This window comes from Saimiri boliviensis, chromosome 21 (genome assembly GCF_048565385.1).
Source record: "Saimiri boliviensis isolate mSaiBol1 chromosome 21, mSaiBol1.pri, whole genome shotgun sequence".
NCBI classification, from domain to species: domain Eukaryota; kingdom Metazoa; phylum Chordata; class Mammalia; order Primates; family Cebidae; genus Saimiri; species Saimiri boliviensis.
In genome coordinates, this window is record NC_133469.1 from 10,667,467 (window position 1) to 10,680,276 (window position 12,810).

General features: G+C 42.2%; 1 protein-coding gene and 1 pseudogene across 4 annotated transcripts in view; one reads left to right on the plus strand and one right to left on the minus strand.

The window, feature by feature from the left end:
* The window catches only part of SLC25A17 (solute carrier family 25 member 17), a 50,240-nt gene extending 37,849 nt beyond the window's left edge, over window positions 1–12,391 (plus strand). For all 4 annotated transcript variants that reach the window (XM_039463206.2, XM_074391259.1, XM_074391260.1 and 1 more), the window contains 4 exons: window positions 4–149; window positions 242–337; window positions 3,794–3,876; window positions 11,483–12,391. In XM_039463206.2, coding sequence (XP_039319140.1) covers window positions 4–149; window positions 242–337; window positions 3,794–3,876; window positions 11,483–11,630 — 473 coding nt within the window. In that variant the 3' untranslated portion in view covers window positions 11,631–12,391. The remainder of the gene's footprint in view (window positions 1–3; window positions 150–241; window positions 338–3,793; window positions 3,877–11,482) is intronic.
* Window positions 7,828–7,958, minus strand: LOC120361508 (U4 spliceosomal RNA; annotated as a pseudogene).
* Window positions 12,392–12,810: the final 419 nt, after the last annotated feature.

Genomic DNA, 12,810 nt, shown 5'->3' on the forward strand with positions numbered 1-12,810 from the left:
TAGATGCTTTTCATCAGATCATTCGAGATGAGGGAATCTTGGCTTTATGGAATGGCACATTTCCCTCCTTGCTGTTGGTCTTCAATCCTGCCATCCAGTTCATGTTTTATGAAGGTTTAAAACGGCAGCTTTTAAAGAAACGGATGAAGGTAATCCCTGATTTTGAAAGCAGTAAAATAATTCTCTCTGACACCTTTTTGTTGACTTGACTGATGTGATTTGTTCTTTCTTTGCTTTCCAGCTTTCTTCTTTGGATGTGTTTATCATTGGTGCAGTAGCCAAAGCAATTGCCACCACGGTCACCTATCCCATGCAGACGGTACAGTCAATTCTGAGGGTGAGTGCTGGGGTTCTCTTCACATTTAGTCAAACAGCATTTTATTATATGTGGTCTCTATTTAAAACATTGTTAATAAAGCAATAGAGCAGTTAGTTGGTATGCCAGAGTATTCCCTATCCATTTCTTTTTTCTTTTCTTTTTTTGAGACAGGATCTCCCTCTGTCACTCAGGCTGGAGTACAGTGGTACAACATGGCTACCTGTAGCCTTGACCTCCTAGGCTCAAGCAGTCCTGCCTCAGCTACCTAAGTAGCTGACTACAGGCATATACCACCTTGTCCAGCTAATTTTAAACTTTTTCTGTGAAGATGGGGTGTCACTATGTTTCCCAGGCTTGTCTCAAAGTCCTGGACTCAAGCTATCTTGCTACCTTGGCCTTCCAAAGTGCTGAGATTATAGGTTTGAAACATTGTGCCCAGCCCCCATTTTTTCATTTGTTTGATACTATGTTTAACTAGATTGGCTGTCATTGGTTTAGAATGCAGTTTGCATTTGTGATTTCTTAGGTAATGTAATGTCTCAGAAAACACAGATGTGGAGACAAGTTCTTTAAAGACCTCAGGAAAGCACAAGTTTGCTTCCTTCCCATTCAAGTTAATTTGTTTGGTGCCCCAGGGCTGATTATCCTTTACAAAGTCAGAGGTTAATTTTTTTAGTTCACTCAGGAGGAATTAATGATTTAGCTTTTCTGAAGCACTTTCAAATTTCTGTTTTTTAATTCGTTCAGTTATTTATCCATTCAAATATTTATTAAGCACCCACACTGTGGGAGGACCTGGGCATACAGTATAAATAAAAGTCATAAAATCCTTGCCCTTTTCAAGCTAATGGAAGAGAGACTGAATAGGTAAACAAGCATTATAAATAGTTAATTACAAATTGAAAAAGGAGCTATAAAGGAAATTATTTAGTGGAGAGGGGCATGGTGGGGATCTTTTAAGATAGCATGATTGGAGGTGCGCTTCTTTGAGAAGGGATATTTAAATCAAGATGCAAAGGAGCATAAGACCCTAGCTGGGCAGGGTGGAGGAAAATGCATTCCAGGCAGGGGGAGCATTATGTGTGTATTAGTCCATTCTCAGGATGTCTAAAGGACAGCCTGAGGCTGGGCGTGGTGGCTCACGCCTGTATTCCAGCACTTTGGAGGCCAAGGCGGGCGGATCACCTGAGGTCGGGAGTTCAAGACCAGCCTGACCAACGTGGTGAAACCTGGTCTTAAAAAAGAAAAAAAAAAAGAAAGAAAATAGGACTGCCTGAGACTGGGTAATTTGTAAAGGAAAGAAGTTTAATTGACTTACAGATCAGCATGGCTGGGGAGGCCTCAGGAAACTTGTAGTCATGGCAGAAGGGGAAGCAAACACATACTTATTCACATGGTGGCAGCAAGGACAAGTGCAAGGGAACTCCCCTTATGAAACCATCAGATCTCGTGAGACTTATTCACTACCACAAGAATAGTAGAGGGAAAACGCCCCCAAGATTCAGTTATCTCCGCCTGGCCCTGCCCTTGGCATGTGGGGATTCTTACAATTCAAGTTGAGATTTGGGTGGGGACACAGCCAAACCATATCAGTGTACTAAGAATTTGGTGCATACTAGGGACTGAATGGAGGCTTTTATGCCAGTAGAGTAGCTCAGGATGAGATTGCAAAAGTAGCAGGGAAACTGTAGGTGAGGAATCTAGATTTTTATCCTCAGCACTTTAAGCTGAGAATATGTGATGGGAAAGGCTTTAAACTGGGGAATATGTGATGTGATTTGCAACTGGAGAAGATTGTTGTCGCTATTATGTGGTGAATTGGTTAGAAAGCTAAGAGAGAGGCCGGGCGCGGTGGCTCAAGCCTGTAATCCCAGCACTTTGGGAGGCCGAGGCGGGTGGATCACAAGGTCAAGAGATCGAGACCATCCTGGTCAACATGGTGAAACCTCGTCTCTACTAATAATACAAAAAATTAGCTGGGCATGGTGGCGTGTGCCTGTAATCCCAGCTACTCAGGAGGCTGAGGCAGGAGAATTGCCTGAACCCAGGAGGCGGAGGCTGCGGTGAGCCGAGATCGCGCCATTGCACTCCAGCCTGGGTAACAAGAGCGAAACTCCGTCTAAAAAAAAAAAAAAAAAAAAAAAAAAAAAAAAAAGAAAGCTAAGAGAGAAAGCTAGGGGCAATTTGGTAGGAAGCCATTTCAGTAATACAGGCCAGAGAGGATGGTGGCCTGGACCATGGTAGCAGCACTGGGGAAGAGAGCGATAGGACGAGGACAGATTCAAGATCTGTTTTAGAGGCTGGGCATGCTGGCTCACACTTGTAATCCCAGCACTTTGGGAGGCCAAGGCAGGTGGATCACCTGAGGTCAGTAGTTCAAGACCAGCCTGACCAACATGGAGACACCCCATCTCTACTAAAAATACAAAATTAGCTGAGGGTGGTGGTGCATGCCTCTAATCCCAGCTGAGGCAGGGGAGGCTGAGGCAGGATAATCGCTTGAACCCAGGAGGCAGAGGTTGCGGTGAACCGAGATCGCACCATTGTACTCCAGCCTGGGCAATAAGAGCAAAACTCTGTCTCAAAAAAATAAAATCTGTTTTGGAGAAAAATTTTCAAAAGGCTTGTTGCTAGATAAAATAGGGGTGGTCATGAGAGTATTCCAGTTCAGAAAAATTAGTACTTTCTGTTAAAAGCATTTTTACTAAAATTGGTACTTAATTTAAGGGAATTCAGTAGCAGTCTTATAAATGTATTTTAACACTTTTAGAACATAAACACATAATATGAAGAGCTTAGATTGCAGAGATTCTAAGTGATTTCGTTCATCAGAACTTCCTAAAGAAATGGAAATTATTACCATCAATATCCAAATCATCATCCTGGGCATGTTTTTTTCTTTTGAGGTAGAATTTTCCCTATACTTCTCTATAAAATGTAAATGATTATGCTTGCTTCATTGAAAAATTTTTCTTAGGCCAGACACAGCGGCTCACGCCTGTAATCCCAGTACTTTGAGAGGCAAAGGTGGGTGGATTATTTGAGGTCAGGGGTTCAAGACCGGCCTGGCCAACGTAGTGAAATCACATCTCTACTAAAAATACAAAAATTAGCTGGGCATGGTGCCACATGTCTATAATCCCAACTATTCGGGAGGCTGAGACAGGAGAATCACTTGAACCTGGGAGGTGGAGGTTGCAGTGAGCCAAGATTATACCACTGCCCTCCAGCCTGGGCAGCAGACTGAGACCCTATCTCAAAAAAGAAAAAGAAAAAATTTTTCTTATTTTTACTTAATTGAAATTTTTCACTCAGTGGAAAAATACAGGATTAATGAACTCTGTGGTACTCATTGGGTAAATTTATTAATGTATGCTAGAAGACACTGCTCTAACCTAATATTCCCTCCAGGTAGAGATTAAGATTTTAAAAAGCAGTAATAGTACTTATCTTTTTTTCCTCCTCTTTCCTCAGTTTGGGCGTCATAGACTAAACCCAGAAAACAGAAGACTGGGAAGTCTTCGGAATATTCTCTATCTTCTTCACCAGCGAGTAAGGTGAGCTTCACAGATGCCTCACATTCCGTGCTCTCCTTCAGCAGCCATCTTTGCCAGGGAGTGGTTGGATTTCCCTCTCTTACACTACTGCCTTGGTGGTGGCAGCCTCCAAAACCTCTCCCTTGCTTGCTGTGCTTAGACATTTCTCATTTTAGGAGCCTCGTACAGTATAATAGCATTTTGGGAAATTATGGGAAAGTTCAGGTTTTTATTCTTTGTTTGTTAGTTACATATATACAGAACTCCTTCAGAAAGAGAACCCTTCTTTACTTCAGTCACCCTGAGTGGTGCTTTCACTAATAGTATATCCTATGACCTCTCTTAGCAATGTAACATCTGCCTATAGAATAGGGGTACTGAAGAAGGGAGGGCAGTGGAAAAGTAATAATAGTGATGATGATGATGACGATGATGATGATACTGATGAAGCTAAGAGTAGCTAACATTTTCAGTGGTTTGCTGTGTGGCAGACACTGAGCTAGAGGCTATACGTAGGTAATCTCAATCCTAACAGTAGCTCTGTCAGTTAAGAACTATTATCATTTTCTGTTTCAGTTAAAGAAATTGACACTTGAGCCGGGCGCGGTGGCTCAAGCCTGTAATCCCAGCACTTTGGGAGGCTGAGGCGGGTGGATCACGAGGTCAAGAGATCGAGACCATCCTGGTCAACATGGTGAAACCCCGTCTCTACTAAAGATACAAAAAATTAGCTGGGCATGGTGGCACGTGCCTGTAATCCCAGCTACTCAGGAGGCTGAGGCAGGAGAATTGCCTGAGCCCGGGAGGCGGAGGTTGCGGTGAGCCGAGATCGCGCCATTGCACTCCAGCCTGGGTAACGAGAGCGAAAACTCCGTCTCAAAAAAAAAAAAAAAAAAAAAAAGAAATTGACACTTAGTGAAGTCAGATAAGTCAGGGACGTCCTTTGAAGCAAAAGCTCTTAGAACTTTATTAGTGTTCCTAGATACAAGCTACTCTGAAAATAAATTTATTCTTAAAATATGCAGCTGGGCATGGTGGCTGATGCCTGTAATCCCAACACTTTGGGAGGCCGAGATGGGAGTATGGCTTGAGGCCAGGAGTTCAAGACCAGCTTGGGCAAAGTAGTGAGACCCTGTCTCTGCAAAAAATATTTTAAAAATTAGCTAAGCCTGTGGTATGCATCTGTAATCACAGCTGCACATGAGGCTAAGGTGGTAGATTCACTGGAGCCCAGCAGATTGAGGCTGTAGTGAACTATGATCGCACCACTGTACCTCAGCCTAAGGCTATAGAGGCAAGACCTTGTCTCAAAAAGAATAAAAATAGGCCGGGCACAGTGTGGCTCATGACTGTAATCCCAGCACTTTGGGAGGCTGAGGTGGGCAGATCACCTGAGGTTGGGAGTTTGAGACCAACATGGAGAAACCTCGTCTCTACTAAAAATACATTAGCTGTGCGTGGTAGTGAGCACCTGTAATTCCAGCTACTTGCCGGGGGTGGGGTGGGGGTGGGGGTGGGGGGTGGGACACTGAGACAAGAGAATCACTTGAACCTAGGAGGCAGACACTTTAGTGAGCTGAGATCTCGCCATTGCACTTCAGCCTGGGCAACAAGAGCAAAACTCTGTCTCAAAAAAAAAAAAATAATAATAATAGAAAGAACATTCAAGGGACTGAAAGATAAAATCAGGCTGGGCATGGTGGCTCACACCTATAATCTCAGCACTTTGGGAGGCCCAGGCAGGCATATCGCTTTAGCTCAGGAGTTTGATACCAGCCTGGGCAACACAGTGACACCCTGTCTCCACAAAAATTAAAAATTAGCTAGGAATGGTGGTGCATGCCTGTAGTCCCAGCTACCCAGGAGGCTGAGGTGGATTGCTTGAACCCAGGAGGTTGAGGCTTCACAGTGAGCTGTGATTGTGCCACTGTGTGATTTTATTTTATTTACAAAATTAAATAAGGCCAGGCATGGTGGCTCACGCCTATAATCCAAGCACTTTGGAGGCCAAGGAAGGCGGATCACCTGAGGTCGGGAGTTCAAGACCAGCCTGACCAACATGGTGAAACCCCATCTTTAAAAAAAGAAAAAAATATTAAATAAAAGACAAAGAGGCCGGGCGTTGTGGCTCACGCCTGTAATCCTAGCACTTTGGGGGGCTGAGGTGGGTGGATCACCTGAGGTCAGTTGTTCAAGACCAGCCTGGCCATCATGGTGAAACCCCATCTTTAAAAAAAAAAAAAAAAAAAAAAAAAAAAGACAAAGAATAGGTATAAAGTAAAAAATAAATACTCACCATACCAAGTATTGGGTGGGATGTTGGAGCAGCCCGAACTTACTTTCTCATGCTGCTGGCAGGAATACAGAATAGTACAGCAGCTTTGGAAGCCAATTTGGCATTTTCTTTAAAAATTTATAGATAGCAAAAAAAAAAAAAACTTATAGATACCACACCTATTATAGGACCCAGCCATCCACTTCAGTGTATTTACTCAAGAGAAACAAAAGCATATTTCTACACAAAAGCTTGTAAACAAACGTTAATAATGGCTTTGTTATTTTTTATTTTTTAAATTTATTTTTAAAATTTTTTAATTTTTTTTTTTTTTTTTTTTTGAGACAGAGTTTTGCTCTTGTTACCCAGGCTGGAGCGCAATGGTGCGATCTCGGCTCACCGCAACCTCCGCCTCCTGGGTTCAGGCAATTCTCCTGCCTCAGCCTCCTGAGTAGCTGGGATTACAGGCACGCACCACCATGCCCAGCTAATTTTTGTATTTTTAGTAGATACGGGGTTTCACCATGTTGACCAGGATGGTCTCGATCTCTTGACCTCGTGATCCACCCACCTCGGCCTCCCAAAGTGCTGGGATTACAGGCTTGAGCCACAGCGCCCAGCCAAAATTTTTTAATTTTTAATTTTTGTGGGTACATAGTAGGCATATATATTTTTGAGGTACATGAGATGTTTTGATACAGGCATGCAAAGCATAATAATCACATCATAGAAAATGGGGTATCTATCCTCTCAAGCATTATTTTGTTACAAACAGTACTATTATGCTCTTTTAGTTATTTTTAAAAGTATAATTAAATTATTATTGACTATATTCTTGTGTTGTGCTTGCAAATACAAGGTCTTATTCAAACTGTCTTTTTTTGTACCCATTAACCATCCCCACCTTTCCCCCAACACTGCTCTTCCCAGTCTCTGGTAACCATCCTTCTACTCTTTATCTCCATGAGTTCAATTGTTTTGATTTTTAGATCCCACAAATAAGTGAGAACATGTGATATTTGTCTTTCTGTGCATGGTTTGTTTCACCTAGCAGAATCACCTCCAGTTCCATCCATGTTGTTACAGATGACACAATCTCATTCTTTTTGATGGCTGAGTAGTGTTGCATTTTGTATAAGTACCACATTTTCCTTACCCATTTATCTGTTGATGGACACTTAGGTTGCTTCCACATTTACAACATTATTTGTAAGAACCAAAAACTAGAAACAACCTGGCTGCATGCAGTGGCTCATGCCTGTAATCCCAGCACTTTGGGAGGCCAAGGCAAATGGATCATTTGAGGTTAGGAGTTCGAAACCAGCCTGACCAACATGGTGAAACCCCGTCTCTACTAAAAATACAAAAATTAGCTGGGCGTGGTGACAGGCGCCTGTAATCCTAACTACTCGGGAGGCTGAGACAGGAGAATCACTTGAACCTGGGAGGTGGAGGTTGCAGAGAGCTGAGGTTGCACCATTGCACTCCAGCCTGGCGGACAAGAGTGAGACTGAGTCTTAAAAATAATAATAATATACCGTGATTTATTTACCAATACACTTACTGATAGATATTTAGGTTGTTTCCAGGTTTTGCCTTTACAAACATTGCTGAATGAACAACTCATAAATTTAGCTCTGTATACCTGAGTGATTATAATTGTTGAGAAAATTATCTTTTGTTTTTTCAAATATTCAGTCCCTGTAGACTGTCAAAAATTGCTAATACCGACTATATTTCAAGTCGTCATGTCGGGGTATTGGGAAAAGTTTTCAATTAGCAATAATTGTGCCTCGGATAAACCTCATCTGCGCAAAGCTGAGAAAATTATCTTAACCAATGAGATTACCTGATTAAGGAGTATAAACATGAAATTTTGATAAGAGATTTCCAAATTGACCCCAAAACAGTGATAACAATTTCTGTTTCTATCAGCATTGAGAGAGTTAAGAAAGATGTAGTTAACAAGAAAGCTAAGAACATAGTGTTAAGTAGAAATCTGTGGGTTTATATAGTTTTCAAATCTGTGTTTTGACATCTTATATCTTCTTAGGGTCTCATTCAACTTTGGGGATGTGGAAGGGTGATTATATTTCCGTTTCGAAGATTAGAAAACAGATTTAGAGAAAGAAAGTGACTTGCCCAATATGAGATCAAGGCAGGGTCAGATGTTCAAACTCAGATGCTCAGTAAGCACTCAGGAAGGATTGAATGAATAAGAGCTTTCATTCTGTTCACTTGAATGCTTTTCAATGATGGAAACATCTGTACTGTCCAGTAGGGCTGCCACTAGTTGCATGTGACTGTTGAACACTTGAAATATGCCCAGTGCAACTAAGAAATTGAGTTATTTATTTATTTTTATTTTCATTTATTTATTTTTTGAGACAGAGTCTCACTCTGTTGCCCAGGCTGAAGTGCAGTGGCGTAATCTCAGCTCACTTCAACTTCTGCCTTCCAGGTTCAAGTGATTCTCCTACTTCAGCCTCCTGAGTAGCTGGGACTATAGGCATGTGACACTGCACCTGGCTAATTTTTGTGTTTATCGTAGAGATGGGGTTTCACCATGTTGGCCAGTCTGGTCTTGAACTCCTGACCTCAGTTTATCTGCCTGCCTCAGCCTCTCAAAATGTTTGGGATTACAGGCATGAGCCACTGTGCCCAGCCTGTTTTTAAAAATTTTTAATTGCCACATATGGCTAGTGGCTGTGATAACAGATAGTGTAGAACTCCTGACCTCAGTTTATCTGCCTGCCTCAGCCTCTCAAAATGTTTGGGATTACAGGCATGAGCCACTGTGCCCAGCCTGTTTTTAAAAATTTTTAATTGCCACATATGGCTAGTGGCTGTGATAACAGATAGTGTAGTATACCGTACCAGGCCTCTCCAAACTTTTGCGTGGTTAAAAATCACTTCAGGTGCCTGTGAAATGTAGGTTTGCCTCCTCTCTGGGTTGTGGCCTGGCAATCTACATTTCTAAACAAACTCTGGTGCTTCTGATACGGCTGGTCCTCACCTTGAGAAACATTGAGGTGGAATTTCTTAGGTTTCTTGGGGTAACATAATTCAAATTAGTAAGGGAACTAGAAATTCATGGGTCAAGTCTTTAAGTCATTCCTGTTTATCATATGATTTTCCCCCAATTATAGGTTTTCACACAGTATATATATAAAATGTAGTAATAGCTTCTGATGGGAACACTTGATTCAGTATCTCAATCTGCATGCTATAAATAACCCTGGAGCTGCTGATGAACTGGCAGATGATATTAATTCACTCTCAACAAATAGCTTTAGAGCAATCTTTTGCTCTAAACTCCCATTTTAGCTGAAACAATCTTCTGAGGTTAGAGCAGTGGTTCTTATGGGCTGGTTTCCAGGCTGGCATCCTCCTCCTCCTCATCTGGGAGCTTGTTAGAAATGCACATTCTTGGGCTGGTTACAGTGGTTCATGCCTGTAATCCCAACACTATGGGAGGCCGAGGCTGGAGGATCACGTGAGCGTAGGAGTTGGAGACCAGCATGGGCAACAGAGTGAGACCCTGTCTCTGTTGATAAAAAGAAGAAATGCAAATTCTTGAATTTCACCCCAAACTTAGTCAATCAGAAACTCTGGGAATTGACCCAGCAATCTACATTTTGGTTTATTTTTAAATGGAGTTTCACTCTTGTTGCCCAGGCTGGAGTGCAATGGTGCAATCTCAGCTCACTACAACCTCTGCCTCCCAGATTCAAGTGATTCAAGTGATTGATCTCAGCCTCCAAGTAGCTGGGATTACAGGCATGTGTCACCATGCCTAGCTAATTTTGTATTTTTAGCTAATTTTTGTATTTTGTAGAGAGGGTTTCTCCATGTTGGTCAGGCTAGTCTCGAACTCCCAACCTCAGATGATCCACCCATCTCGGCCTCCCAAAGTGCTGGGATTACAGGCGTGAGCCACCATGCCCGGCACAATCTATATTTTACCAAGCCTTTCAGGTGATTTGAATGCCTGCTAAATCTGAAAACCACTGGGTTAGAGGATGAAATGTATGGGAAGTTTGAGCATCAGAAAGTTTTTCATTTGTCTCTTTCTCTAGTTATATTGAGCTAAAATGATCTGAACGTATTGACAGCTTTCCTGCCATTTAGGGACTAAGGTGAAATAACTAAATTAGCATTAAAGTGAAGATCCACATCCTGGCCAACATGGTGAAATCCCATCTCTACTAAAAATACAAAAATTAGCTGGGTGTGGTGGCAGGTGCCTGTAGTCCCAGCTACTTGGGAGGCTGAGGCAGGAGAATTGCTTGAACACGGAAGGCAGAGGTTGCAGTGAGCTAAGATCATGCCACTGCACTCCAGCCTGGTACCTGGAGATGGAGCAAGACTCTGTCTCAGAAAACAAAAACAAATACAAAAAGTCAAGTTCCAAAAGTTCTTCATTAGATCTCAGATTTTGCATTAAAATGGTTTTGGGATCTGCATCCTCTCAGTGGGATATTGTCAACGTTCTGCTAATTCATGGTGACTATAAAGACCAAGTATTGCCGGGCGCGGTGGCTCAAGCCTGTAATCCCAGCACTTTGGGAGGCCGAGGCGGGTGGATCACGAGGTCGAGAGTTCGAGACCATCCTGGTCGACATGGTGAAACCCCGTCTCTACTAAAAATACAAAAAATCAGCTGGGCATGGTGGCGTGTGCCTGTAATCCCAGCTACTCAGGAGGCTGAGGCAGGAGAATTGCCTGAACCCAGGAGGCGGAGGTTGCGGTGAGCCGAGATCGCGCCATTGCACTCCAGCCTGGGTAACGAGAGCGAAACTCCGCCTCAAAAAAAAAAAAAAAAAAAAAAAAAAAAAAGACCAAGTATTAATGGTTCATGAATACTAAACCTTCATTAGTCCCCAAATACCTTTAAAGATAAGAAGTACTTTGACAACGAAAGTCTGTGTTGAGGCCTGGCGTGATGGCTCAAGCCTGTAATCCCAGCACTTTGGGAGGCCGAGACGGGTGGATTACGAGGTCAAGAGATCGAGACCATCCTGGTCAACATGGTGAAACCCCTTCTCTACTAAAAATACAAAACATTAGCTGGGCATGGTGGCGCGTGCCTGTAATCCCAGCTACTCAGGAGGCTGAGGCAGGAGATTTGCCTGAACCCAGGAGGCGTAGGTTGCGGTGAGCCAAGATGGCGCCATTGCACTCCAGCCTGGGTAACAAGAGTGAAACTCCGTCTCAAAAAAAAAAAAAAAAAAAAGGTCTGTGTTGAAATCTAAAACCCCTATTGCTTGTTCTCATCAGAGTAGCTCTCTAGGTAGCATGTTCTCTGATGCAAGAGTTGACTTCTGTTTTTTCAAACCTCTTTCCCTTTAGACGTTTTGGAATAATGGGACTCTACAAAGGCCTTGAAGCCAAACTGCTGCAGACAGTCCTCACTGCTGCTCTCATGTTCCTTGTTTATGAGAAACTGACAGCTGCCACCTTCACAGTTATGGGGCTGAAGAGTGCACACAAACACTGAGACGCCTTCCCATGAAAAATTCCGAAGATGCTCAAAAGGGAGGTTTTCCTTCTGAGTAAAGAGAAGTGATTCTCCTTTGACTCGCTCCTGCCACCACAAACATTACCCGGCTTGAAAAGCATCCAAGGGTGAACAGGGAGTATGGCCAACTGGACCTGTTGTCACCTTAATTGTTATGCTGGCTGGTTGGATTTTTGGGGTGGCAGTTGGACTAATCTGAAAAAAAAAAAAAAACATTGTTGAAAACCTCAATATGAAAGTTTTTGAGTGTTTATTGGTTTTCTTAAGAAATGGACTATTTTGCTCTTGTATATGATATTTTCTTTTTAAGTTTTTCTTAAATATACCGGCTGTTCTCTTTCCATGAACTCTCCCCCAGATTCTAGGACAAATTTAATAACATGTAATTCTCCTCAGATACTTTGTATGTGTCAGTGTTGGTATTTTCCTCTCTCAAACTAATATTAGGACTTTGCCATGGGCATGACTTTATTTTTCTTGGGCTTTTTTTCTCCTGCTTAAGGAGAGGTGTCTTTTTTATTTTTAGGATATGAGCTATTTATTTTTTGAAATGAAAATTGTTAATCCCAAATGATTCTCTTATAAACTATTTGTGAATGTCACTTATTCATTAGTGTTCGACGTAATTTTTTAAATATTTATTTTGAATCAATCCTTTCATTACAAAAGCCTGGAGATTTGTGTCCATCCACACAAGCCCTGGTCAGTCAAGTCCCAATAAATGGTCAACACAAACAAGATATTCTTGAAAATTGCTCTTTATTAAGGTATTACGCTGAGTTTGCAACCAGATGGGAAAAATTACAAAAAAAGAGAAGGGGAGCAGATATCTTTTTGAGGTCTGGCATGTTATCTCCCTTTATAAACTTGATATAGGTATATATTTTGAAAATAAACATCTGGTTGAGGTTATTTCATTTGGAAACCTTCCTTAGAGTCCTATTGCTAAAGTGTGGTCCATCCGACTGTAACACTGTCATGAGCTGAGAGCTGGCTGGGCATGCAGCCCAGAGTTTGTGAATCCTGTTCCATATATATATATATATATATATATTTTTTTTTTTTTTTTTTTGAGACGGAGTTTCGCTCTTGTTACCCAGGCTGGAGTGCAATGGCACAATCTCGGCTCACCGCAACCTCCGCCTCCTGTGTTCAGGCA